This window comes from Arthroderma uncinatum (genome assembly GCF_011692745.1).
Source record: "Arthroderma uncinatum strain CBS 119779 chromosome Unknown scaffold3, whole genome shotgun sequence".
NCBI lineage: Eukaryota > Fungi > Ascomycota > Eurotiomycetes > Onygenales > Arthrodermataceae > Arthroderma > Arthroderma uncinatum.
In genome coordinates, this window is record NW_022983865.1 from 4,183,862 (window position 1) to 4,196,159 (window position 12,298).

A 12,298-nucleotide genomic window follows, 5' to 3' on the forward strand; every position below is an offset into this window, starting at 1 on the left:
TTTTCCCTCAGGGTAGCCTAAAATCGGACTATCTGAAGCATTTCTGACAGAAAGTATGGTTTTCTACTATGTATGCACCCCGTACTCTGTGTTGGGGGAACGCGGAATGTTCACCTTCACATTGGGGGAGGGAGTATACAAGATTTGCATCGTCTCCTAATAAAGTTTGATGCCATTCGAGGGGCCAATGACGACCCTGGGCTCATTTACAAACCCCGGCAGGGAAGCGAAGGGTATCGATAAATTTTCAGGGGCGTTGTCTAGGGTTCATCAAGATCTTGCCGCTTTTCCACGAGAGTGTGGCTTCTGCATGAAAAGGCCGCACCCAAAATTCTAGAAAGCAGTTTCGGGGACTCTCGCTCGCTAACTTACACAAGCCACGGCTTGGGGCTAAGGCTGGAGGATAGATTGAGAAAACGAGAACGCCAGAAGTTGCCCCAGATATAGAGCAAGCTCGCGCCTCGGGAAAAAAGTTTGGGTGGACCAGTCGGGTATGAAACCAGACAGCCTGGCCATCAACATGGGGGTAACGGAATGTGGCTGCCGGCCAGAACACCCACAAGATTCTCACGGCACCCGGTGAGCTAAAAAAAAAATGTGGCATTTGCGCCGTGGCGGAAGATTTCGTTACGAGGGTGGCCGAGTTTGGGGCATGTATACGGGCTACGTTACCGTGCATTTAGATCGAGATATGCACATGTCCTATAGCAACTTGGGATATATGATGCATCTCCGAGGTTATGATGCAAGGCTAGCGATGCCAGCTAACCAGAAATATGCTTTCTGGGGCAAACAGTCGCTCTCGAAATTTGCTTTCTCGTGGGAATACGATAACGGACCGCAGCGTTTACGCGCGATGGCTCATTCGATAGGACCGAAAAAGGGGGTTCCTAGAGTTTACCAGAAAACTCACCCTCGTCGAAGATAAATCAAGGTGATTGACGATTCATATGTTTCATGCAGATGGCTTGACAGGAACACCTGCAGGGTTGTTATGCAGCTCGTGGCTTGCCATGCCGTTGCTTAGAACCGGGTATTAAAAGTACTACGCACACCTAACAACGTGTGTATAACATATATGAATTATATGACCACTGGAGCATATAGGTTACGCGGCACGGCACAGACAAAAGTAGCAGATATCACCGAGATATCGGTCACGCTGAGATGAGCGTGAACATCTACGGAGTTTGTCGAGGAAACAAACCTGCTGTAAAATGTCTCACCAGACATGCAGAAACCTGGCTGCATAACTACGGTCTCTTCGTGCTTGCAGATTATGTGCCTGGACATCCCGACCTTTTCACATAATATCACCCATCATATATTTTCGCCGGCAACCTTGCCATCCATGGCTTGCTGGGCTGTGAGGACACTAAGTACTTCCGACTACAGGAGTATGGATGTTACGGGTAGCTTTCCTTCCGCGCCTATGAAGCAGCTTTCTGTACTCCGTACCCCGGCTCCCTCGTGCATATACGAGACAAGACCCAGAGTCAAGCCGAAGGGACAAGGAAGACGAGGGGGACTGGCTGGCGGAACGAAGACTCTGCCCACTAAAAGCCCACTCGCGAAATGGAACCGGCCTAATCCTTAAATCTACTAGCACCTATCTCCATGCCAATCACATCGGACTTCGCTAGGTCAAGGTCTTCTATCTCAGTGCATGGAACATCCACTCTTCGCTGCATCATGCTACACTATCCTCGCCTCCGCAGACCAGCACCCCATGCAAAGTGGAGGTATAGTATTTCCACGAGACCAACGACGATGCTTGATGCTGCTTGCCCACCTTCCAGTCTGGACTTGCGCGATGTCTACTTTGGTCTAACGTGGCTGGTCCGGTAGGACAAGTGAGGTGCACACTGCAGACAGGCCTGCTAGGATACGGCTTTATTTCTATATCAGGGAACAAGCCATTGTTCATGGTGGACTATCGACACTCTCCTGAGGTTTCATTTGACCTCCAACAAGGCGTACTCCCCTGTTGTCCTGCTCATCTAGAGGGATCACCCTGATTTCTAGAAAAAGCCGGTGCCACGTTTTTAGTCGACGTTTTGACCACGAGAAAATCATTTATTGAATCTTCCTCGTCGTACTGTGACCTGTGACCAAGTCAATTCGAGTCTCGTTAAGTGTCTTCTTGCTTGGTGGTGACATGATTGGGAGTCGACTATCCTGACCAACTCCCTGCTCTGTCCTACTCTGCAGGATATCCAATTCGCCCAATCCCTTTGACCGTGCAACGCGAGCCTATTTTCTCTATATTTAATTACGGCGGCCATTGTCTACGTCTATTAATATTTCTTTTTTACCGCGGCGTCTTTCATTTCCATTGATCCGGTGCTGTCTGTTCGCAGAGTAGCTAACCGCATAACCCGAAGCCTACCCAAGCCTTTTGCCCGATCTGTGGCATCGGAACGGCAAAGAGCATCGTGTGGCTTCTTGAACTATTTGTCTAGAACGCCGCAACGATGACAATGTCCGAGAAGGAAATCGAATCATCGTCGGAGATGCCACAGGACAAGATCAAAGAGGTTGGCGCCACGGTTACAGCAACCGAGTCGCCATCTTCGCCTGATTTAGACCCCATGTTAAACTCATCGGGTCATAGGCAGGAGCTTGATCGCAATTTTAGTCTGATGAGTATGTGCGCTATTGGAGTTACGGCAGGAAATACCTGGATTGCTATGGGTGGCAGTATTGTTAGTAATATCCCTACCTCCCTATATTCCTTAACCTGGCTATCGGGTTATCCGACGTTTAATTGCTGCGATAAAAACGTTATATCCGTTACTGATACGCTATCCATGTGCTTAGACAACCGCTATCTTCAATGGTGGCCCTCCTGGAGTCATCTACGAATAGTAAGTGTTGGCGCATACGTTCGTATGATGAGTGAAGGAATAATGCTAACTTTTACTCGAATAGTGTGGTTGTCTCCATGTTCTACTGGTTTATCTCTGCTTCCATAGCTGAGCTAGCTTCTGCGATTCCATCTGCTGCTGGAGGTAAGTCATCAACGGCCACTAGTTCACAGGAAATATTTCTTGCCTGATAACGAACCTAATCCATTCCCTCTGTAGTGTACCATTGGGCCACTGCTACTGCAGGTCCATATGGCCGCCCGGTCGGTTGGTTTGCGGGATACTGGAACGCACTGGCCTGGCTTTTCGGTGCATCGTCTATATCGTCCATTCTCGGAAATCAGATTATGTCTATGTACCTGATATTCCACCCAACTCACATGCCGCAGGCATGGCAGGTGTTCGTCTGCTACCTGCTTTGTACCTGGATGTGCTGCCTCACGGTACTATATGCCAACAGAGCTCTTCCGATGATCTCCAACATTGGCATGTTCCTCATCCTTGCAGGTGTGTTTGTTACCATTATAGTATGCGCCGTTATGCCCCATTACAATGGCAAAGGTTATGCCACAAACGACTTTGTGTGGAGGGACTGGACCAATACCACGGGATATAAAAGCGACGGCTTGGTATTCCTAATCGGAATGCTCAACGGCGCGTACAGTGTTGGTACCAGTGATCTGACTTCCCATATGGCTGAGGAGATCCCCAAGTGAGTGTCCTCCGGTCGCTAAATCGAAAGCTTTAAAATCGAGACTAATGCATGGCTTAGTGCGAGCAAGAACATTCCACGCGCAATCCTCGCCCAGACTGTCACCGGCTTTGTCACTGCAATCCCATACATGATCGCGCTATTTTACTCGATTAACGATCTTGGGGCTGTGCTGGGAACCTACACCACCTTCCCGTTGGCCGCCATCTACCACCAAGCTACCGGGACCAGGGCTGGCGCCCTAGGATTGCTTATCATCGCGTTCCTACCTACCTTTATCACCTGTGTAGGTTGCTACATCACCGCCGGCCGCGTCCTCTGGACTTTGGCCCGCGATAACGCCACCCCTTTCTCCAAGTTCATTGGACGGGTGCATCCCGTGTACCACAACCCATTCAACGCTACCGCAGTCTGCGTTCTGGTCGTCACAGTCCTTGGATGCATCTACGTCGGATCGACAACGGCCTTCAACGCCTTTGTCGGATGTTACGTCCAGCTGTCCACCCTCTCATACCTCGCTGCCATCCTGCCGCACCTCCTGCGCGGCCGCACCAGCATCGTGCCAGGCCCTTTCTTCATGAGGGGCTGGGTAGGCTTCGTGGTGAACGGGGTCAGTTGTTTGTATATCATGGTTTTCGTTGTGATCTTCTGCTTCCCCTTCGGGATGCCCGTGGATGCCAAGTCGATGAATTATGCGTCGTTGATGACTGGCGGCGTGACGATATTCGTGGTCATTTGGTATCTCGTCCGCCGAAAGAGCTACGTTGGGCCACAGATCCTAGCGATCCACGACGTCAAGTTGGATCGAGTAGAGTGATCTGTCCGTCTGTCTGTCTGTTTTTGTTCTTCCTTTCTTGCATCTCCTTTCTTTTCGTCGGTACATATTGCTGGATGTTTCAAGCATAACATTCTTTATACATAGCAACTAGAGTAGGCACTCGTTACATAAGAAAAGTAATCCTGGAGATAGTTTTATGGTCACGTGGAGTATCATTAGGTAATTTGCATTTTCACCAATAAAAATTACGTAATACAATAGATCTCTTATTAGTCATCACTATAAAGACCCCTGAGTCCGTTACGTAATATCACGGATCAATAAAAGTGAAGCAAGAAACACTCGAAAAAGATGCGACAAAACGTCTCCTGAACATGAAGCACGGGGATAAGACAGGGAGTCTGGGGTAACCGCTGGAGATCTACATAAAATCTGTAACTGCCAGCAACGTCCTATCTTCACCTCCTACGGAGTCCTCCTTCTTCCTCCTCTCCACGACATTCTCCGTATGCTAATATGGCTATTTAACAGTTGTGATGCTGTGGCCGACCCCCTGTGGATGCCCCTAGCCAGCCAAAACTATCCGGCCGTCCACTCGAGCCCGCCCGTCCAGGCACATGGAGGAATGCCCTTCTCTCCCCCCAAAGGATCAGGCGGTGCGCCGCACGATGGTTCCAAAGTACCCGGAGTACCTGTTTGCGGTGTCGGCCATATAAAAGGTACCCATGGTCGTGACAACAAGCTTCTAGTATATAGCGTACATCATAGATGGCCTAGTGCTTCTGCATGAGACGACGGAGAAAAGCAAAAATATATCTTCGCCTCGCGCCGCTGCTTCTTCTCTTCGTTCCTTTCGTACCTTCGGATCTAATCTTGCTAGAACGTCGATGGCGAGTGCTTTGGGCATCATCTCTCTCGTCTGAGGCTACAGATAGCTTATGACTTGGCGGTAAAGCTTCGCTTCCTGTAGCGAGGCTAGCATCAGCTGTGGTTATCTGAGGCCATCTTATCGTACCGAAGAGGCCTCTAGTCTTTGCTAGGGTGCGTTAAAAGGGTTGTCGAGCTGCGAGCTGATACGATCTCACCACGCAAACCGCCTGATCGTGCTCCGTATCTTTCCAATCTGTCGGATACAGTGCAGGATGAGAGCATCTACTGTCTCCGCTGCGTTCTGCGGCCTCCAAATCGCCCTCTCAGCCCCAATTCTGCTCCCAGACGCTGCCAAAGATACGCCTCCTCTCCCGGCCATAGGGTCCCAGCCCTGCAGCGCGATATTCCCTTACATCACCAGCAGTAGGGGGCGCCAGATACTCATCGACTGCGACGCCATTCTGAACGAGAAGTACGAATATCTCGTTGACCGATGGCCGTCCTCGGGTAGAACTGCGAGCCCATCGCGGGACAAATCGGAGGCGGAATCCCCATTTTTACCCGGCGCGGCAGCCGAGACCCAATTGTCGACGCCCGCGCTTAAAGAGCAGTTAGACGCGCTGCCAACATCAACATCAACATCTACGTCGACATCTACAACATCGCCAACGTCGTTGGTGGTAGTGTCACTGCCGTCATCGACATCAGTGCCGGTTGCCTACGCGAGTAGAATTCGACTCGAGGACATAGTCGCCAACCGTGATCTACCTGCGTTTCTCGACTGGCTTTCCGCTCGTCCCATCATGGCCTGGACGCTCATAGTCGCCGTGCTGATAATCGTCTTCTTTGTGTCAGCCGTCGTCGTTGAAGTAGTCGCTGCCATATGGAGTGTCACCACCCAGTCGAATGTTAGACAGCAGTCCCAACTTCCACCAGACCACGAAGAATTCTACTCTGGAGATATCTATTTGTCCGGCCCTGAGAAGAGACTAGCAGCTGTCATATTGATTGATGAAGAGGATGCCTGTCACTGCGAGGAACGATGAAGCTGTGGACTTGATCTATATACGCCTACTATAATGTTTTATGTCTATTTCTTTACTTATACCCGAATATACCGATTCCCATATCGTTTCACTTTTTGGTCCCCATATCTCAACCTCCAAACTGTTACGGACGTTGGTATAACTACAGGCCCTTCTCCCTCCCATTCCTTCCCTCCTTCTCTCTCGTATGTTCTTTGCTGATTTCATGGGCACGTTATCTAATTATACCCCCGCCCAATGTTCTCGCAGGCTAAATAGACTGAATTTGTTCCGGGACTCTAATAATACATCTGTCTAGTATGACATGACATCGCTTTATACTGTAGTTTGTAGCGATGCGTTCGTATCATATTCCTTCCGAAGCGGGTGGACCCTTGTATGCTAGAATGAAAGAAGTTAACATCTAGATATTGGCAATGTGTCAGGAGAAGGTCGAACTTACATGTCTTTGCATAAAGGAAATACCACACTGCTGACAGGACCAAGAAACCAACAAACACCACGGACGAGTAATTCATCGAAACCGGAGTAACTGGCAGAGCAGTCGGCATGCTAAATAGAACCAACTCGAACGCAATCCAAGCAAGGGCGATGACATTGGCCGCCGCTCCCAGGACGGGTCCACAATTCCATTTTGCCTTGAGCACTTCACTGCGCTTATAATACAGACTGATACCGATAGGGATTGCATAGCTGATCGCCAATGCAATGACCCCCACTGATACAAATGCAGTAAACGCACTGGTGCTCCCAATATTTATCAGACCAAGGAGCATTTGCACCAAGGTTAGCAGAATCAGGGCATTGACAGGGACGCCTGATTTCTTATTAACCCGGGACCATATGTGAGATAGAGGGATGGCGTCGTCTCGTGCGAATGCCCATGTGGTGCGGGACGCGGCGACAGTGACACTTATATCGCAAAGAAGGACGAGGATAAAGATTAGGACCATAAGGACGAGCCCGCCGTGCGGTGAGTCCATGACGACACTGAAGATATATGGCAGCGCTTGACCGCCGGGGGACTTGCTGATGATGTCTGCCAGCGGCGGGAGGGTGAAGCAGATTGGTAGGATGAAGAAAATCCCCGTAGTGCCGGCTATGGGGATGCAGAGGCTCATTGCCCTGGGGACTGTGACGGAGGGATCAGACACTTCTTCGGCCATGGAGGATATCATTCCGATGGCGGAGAAGGTGTATGCTGCCGGGAGTAGGCCGATGAAGAAAGTAAACCCTCCCCAGCCGGAGAAGGAGGTATCATAATGTGCTAGGGCGTAACTGATGCTGTGACGACCTGCTCCAGCCTTGACTGATAGTGCAATGAGGACGATTATAATGGTTATAATGGTGCATGTAGCACATACCATATCCACCTTGGGAAGATACCGGTTGCCAAATGCGCAGATGACGAACACAAGGATGCACATAAGGAAGAATATCAGCAACAGCTGCCAACTATTCGCAGACCAATCTGGATGATACATGGTCACGGTTGCGCCGATGAGTCCCGCAAACCCGAAATTGACAGAAAGCGTTATCGTCCATGTTCCAATCAACCATATCCATCCATTAATGAACGACAGGACGATTTTGTGCTTCTGTGCGAGCTGGAACGACCAGTAATACGGGCCTCCGGAGGTTGGGTACCGCGATGCCAATTCGCCGAGGGAGAAGGCAACGCATTGGTCAAGCACCATGACAGCTAGCCACCCGATGAAGATTGCTCGTGGTCCACCGCCGTATATAGCACTCAGAAGAGGCCCGCCTTCGCCATAGGGTACCGTTGCGATTGCGAGACATTGGGCTAGGAGTGTGAGTAAGGACCGGTTTCGTTTGAGCTCAGGAACATATCCTAGCGCTAGGAGGCCATCCAGATCATAAGCACAATCTGTACTATTCGCCTCCGAATCATCACTGCGTCCTAGCTCTCCGCTGCTAGACTCCGAGCTTTGGTGGGTCGGTTTTTCGTCGATAGACATGATGGAATTCCCGTATACCTCAGCGCCGTGGAGTGGGAACGGCGAGTTGGTCCCGGGGATGCCTGTCTAATATTTTAAGTCCTCGAATTCGATCTCCTATCCTTTCTAAGGGGCCGTCTTGTGTAACGGGAATAGCCACAATGGCGTTCAGTACATGTGATATCGCACATATACCTGCCGTTGACCATTCTCTGTACCGTCGCCTCTAAGCTTAAAAACGGAGCCAGTGGCATGGTGATGCATGGTTCATGCTATCCGGAACGCATTCCCCGATAAGCAATCAATCCGTCTTCGGCGAGTACCGATGCCAACATGAGGTGAAGATCACACCCTGATCTCGAGGCAGGCGGATTGGCAATTGAGCTGGGATCATCGCCGGCTATTTGGACCGAACTGGCAGATAACTGAGTGAGTGCGTGGATGTATACTCCGTTGAGGAATACAGGGAACGGAGGACGGCCAGAACATGGGTTCGAGCATGGTGGAGGGAGAAAAAGGAAATATATACTCTGTTCATGCGTCTAAACATCGCGATGGTTGAAAAGAAAAGAAAAAGGGGGTTGAGGGCGTTGAGCTAGCCGGATCGGGGCAGAGCAAACGTTTCAACTTTAACATCAACGACATCAACATCAACAACCATCTCAGGTCTGCGGAGTACCACAGGCCGTTGAAGATTCTAATATGTTATCGGAGGACCGGGCAAGGATGCTACCCTTTCTATGGCATCATAAGGATATCCACGAGCAACCAAGGACAGGTCTCTGGCTGGTCAAGTCCGAATTTTCGCACCATCGCAACGACAAGGGACACCTGGCCAAGATACGAAAGGACTACGCTTGTGAAGGGATCAACTCTCACCTCTATGCAGCTGGAAGGCCATGGCCAATCGGCAACCAGGTCTTTTTCCAGGAATCATCCGGCTCCGATGCCTCTCTCGTTGAGCAAGCCGTGAATTTTGGCTGATCAGCTACGGAGGACTTACCAGCCCCATTTTATATGCCTGTCAAGCTTGGCTAGGAGGAGAATGAATGCACCCCACCGATTAATTCAAAGTGTGAAAGCGCTGCAGTGATACCCTGATCTAGGAACACTACAATAATGTGGGATTACCTATTTACCTATCGAAACTATTCCTATATGGAGTACATTAAAAAAGGCCCGGACTTGGCTTCTCACAGTCACTTTCTAGAAGCGACTTTACAAAAATGAAATGGGCCTTCTCCTTCACGGCCTCATTTAAATATTTTATGGCTTCCGAGACCTAACTGGAAAAATTAACTCAACCAAACAGGGTTGGGATTGATGCGCTCAAAACTTCGCTTGACGCTTCTTACACAGCATATAAACGAGGACTACCCAAGCGCTGTGAAGATATCAAACCTGCTAGAAATGCCTAGAAAGCGGTCGACGAGCTGGGAGAGGAAAGTCCTCATATCCAAACATTAGAGACTCTTCTCTACTGGCAGAAGGCGGTTTTTGCTCCAATATAGCAATACCAAGAAGATATATTGGGCTCATTTTCTTCTCGGCTGGGTGGCTAATCGCCTCTTAGGGAGCCGTGAACTTGCCTAAAGTGAAGAATATGCAGACGGCATCTTGCAAGTTCACGAAAACGATGTCAAACGTGTCCAGTCAGTATATATTCTTACTCTAGATGTACCATCAACTTTACTCGAGTTTACCCAGCAATAGTAAGTCATTTCTTAGGACGTCTTCTATGGGCTCAGTTACTCTCAAGGACAGCATCTTACGCTCCACGGCTCCCTGTACCTATCAGCACAAGATTGTTATTTAAAATATTAAACAATGCAAGTTGTTCAGAATGAAGCTATTGCATGATAGCTATCCAATAAAATTAAAGGAGGTTTAATAGATCTAGTCCAAGCTGAGATACAGTTTGAACAAACAGCGATAGATGAATAGATACACTTACATAGCCCGTCAGCTACACGAATAAACCGGTATTTCGTACCCGGGCGAACGCCAATAGTCAAACCAACCAATGCTTATCAATGACGGAACATGGTGCATAAGGGTCTTGTATTTCTGGGTATTGCGATGGGAAAGGACACGACCGTATGTGTCGTATCTCAAAGGGCCTTCTCAAGGATATATATGTTGTTTCATATCCATTCTGTCCATCACCTAGCCACCCAGAAGGACGTCGTCCAGTCCACATTTATGGATGAGCTCGTCGTAACGGGACAGCAGCTCACGCGGTGATTTGAAGTCGGACTTGGCTACCAGATACTGCTCATGAATATAGATTAATAATGAAATTTTACTCCTTATCTGACTGCCTGCAAATAAAGCTGCATAAACAACAGAAATCAAGCAAATAAACAAACGATAGACTCGTTTCACCGTATACTCCACATCAGTCATTGATATAAAACCATTGTACAGTCTCGATTCAGAATATTTATGAATCCTCATCGGTCCCACGCGCTTTTTCACCACCCCGGGCAAGCTTCTTCCTCTTCTGCCTCTCGCGTCGGGAATGCCATATAGCAGTCACCATATTATAAAGATATATCCACGAAAATAGAACGACCACAAAGGCCAGACAAGCTGCCACTGCAACAATAGAGAATACCACCATGCCGTAAGAGGCACGATGGAAGGCCACGCTATCGCTCAGAGGACGAATGGCAGTGCCCACCTGCATGGCAGAGAGAACGACAGAAATGTACACGAATGCTCCAATGAGCCAGCCAAAGTTCCGCTCGAAGAAGACCTGGTAGCGGTTATAGCTGTATAGATAGCCGCGAATAAAGTGGGAGCGGAAGAAGCGAATGCGGAAAATAGTGTTGATTCGTCCGAGACGGAGTTCACCGAAATGATACCGCTTATTGACCTTGTCGAGAATATTAAAGTCGAGTTTGTCGTTCAAGTCCCTTACGAACTGCTTCCACCACGGCCAGGTGATTTGGGGCGAAAGCAGGTGGGAGTCCTGGGCCAGCTTGAGGTCGATGGGCGAGCAAATCAGCCATACCCACGAGAGCAAGAAGCCACAGGCAGACTTGTGCAGTTCTTCGTTCTTGCACAGGTATTTATCCCAGAAGTCATAGTCGAGTATGTAATCCGGCAGGGTCTTGATATAGATCTTGTTCGAGAAGTGGATGAGGTGAAGGTCCGCCTGCTCGGTAGGTAGGAATTCAAAGCCAATCATCTTGTATCGTTGCAGCTTCCGGGCATTAAGAGGCCGTCCGGCCATCCACAGCAGGCCATGGATGTCGTTCAGCCGTTTAACGCTTAGATCTGCCTCAACGAACTGGTCTATCCCGGCGTCCTCGACCAGGTATACGGAGTGGCTGCCATGTCTTTCGTCCCGCGCGGTATATGCTTCCTTCTTGCGTGCAATCGTCGGTAGCGTGCCAATGGGATCTAGCTTGATACGCAGCCGTCGTTTGGAGGTTGTTCGGTCCGTCTGAGTGCTCCCGCCGGTCTCATCTCGTTTGGAGGTGGTCTGGTCCGTCTGAGTGCTCCCGTCGGTCCCATCTGTGGGAGAGTCGACGAGGGACTGACTATAATGCGGCGGGAAGGGAGGTTCCAGCGTCTTCATCGGCAGCCGTGTATTCGAGCTGGAGGCTAGGTCGTATATCAGTGTTGACTCGCGGACGCAGATATGTACGAGAAGAATGACTCGGTTCGAATGCCGCTAGAACGTCGAGATGCTGCGACGAGAGAGCCCTTATATAACGCCTAAGCGCCGTCGACGGCCTGGGATCGCCCTCCCAGCCTTCTCTGCTGCGCGGTCACTGGAGCAAGTCTGGTGGCCGGAGCAAGCGCTGCGTGACGTTCGTGACTTCGCGTTCAGCCCCCATCCGCAACGCCAAGCTGCGATCATCAAGTAGATATCATCCTCCAGGCGCCGGAGACAAGGATGCAGTCAGCCATGCAGACCTGATGCTAACAGCTGCGGATGGGTTGTTGGTCGACATAACATTAGATCTATTCTTAGTGTTCTACTACGGACTGATAGACCTACGGAGTATTTATCTCATGTTCATGGCCGCCTTCCTTCACTCGGTGCTTCACGTTTT

The 12,298-nt window shown here is 49.7% G+C and overlaps 4 protein-coding genes across 4 annotated transcripts; 2 read left to right on the forward strand and 2 right to left on the reverse strand.

Moving 5' to 3' along the window:
* Positions 1-2,474: 2,474 nt before the first annotated feature.
* Positions 2,475-4,396, forward strand: GIQ15_05033 (choline transporter Hnm1; the record flags this gene model as incomplete). The annotated part of the gene is made up of 6 exons (XM_033552450.1): positions 2,475-2,705; positions 2,821-2,867; positions 2,932-3,011; positions 3,087-3,267; positions 3,328-3,579; positions 3,640-4,396. 6 exons carry the CDS (start codon positions 2,475-2,477, stop codon positions 4,394-4,396), a joined length of 1,548 nt encoding a protein of 515 aa, XP_033406180.1.
* A 1,103-nt stretch (positions 4,397-5,499) lies between these two features.
* Positions 5,500-6,273, forward strand: GIQ15_05034 (uncharacterized protein; the record flags this gene model as incomplete). Its single annotated transcript, XM_033552451.1, has 1 exon — positions 5,500-6,273. One exon carries the CDS (start codon positions 5,500-5,502, stop codon positions 6,271-6,273), a length of 774 nt encoding a protein of 257 aa, XP_033406181.1.
* A 346-nt stretch (positions 6,274-6,619) lies between these two features.
* Positions 6,620-8,252, reverse strand: GIQ15_05035 (uncharacterized protein; the record flags this gene model as incomplete). Its single annotated transcript, XM_033552452.1, has 2 exons — positions 6,620-6,654; positions 6,716-8,252. The coding sequence occupies 2 exons, from the start codon at positions 8,250-8,252 to the stop codon at positions 6,620-6,622; spliced, it is 1,572 nt and encodes a 523-aa protein (XP_033406182.1).
* Positions 8,253-10,674: 2,422 nt separating this feature from the next.
* GIQ15_05036 (uncharacterized protein) lies at positions 10,675-11,817 on the reverse strand (the record flags this gene model as incomplete). The annotated part of the gene is made up of 1 exon (XM_033552453.1): positions 10,675-11,817. One exon carries the CDS (start codon positions 11,815-11,817, stop codon positions 10,675-10,677), a length of 1,143 nt encoding a protein of 380 aa, XP_033406183.1.
* Positions 11,818-12,298: the final 481 nt, after the last annotated feature.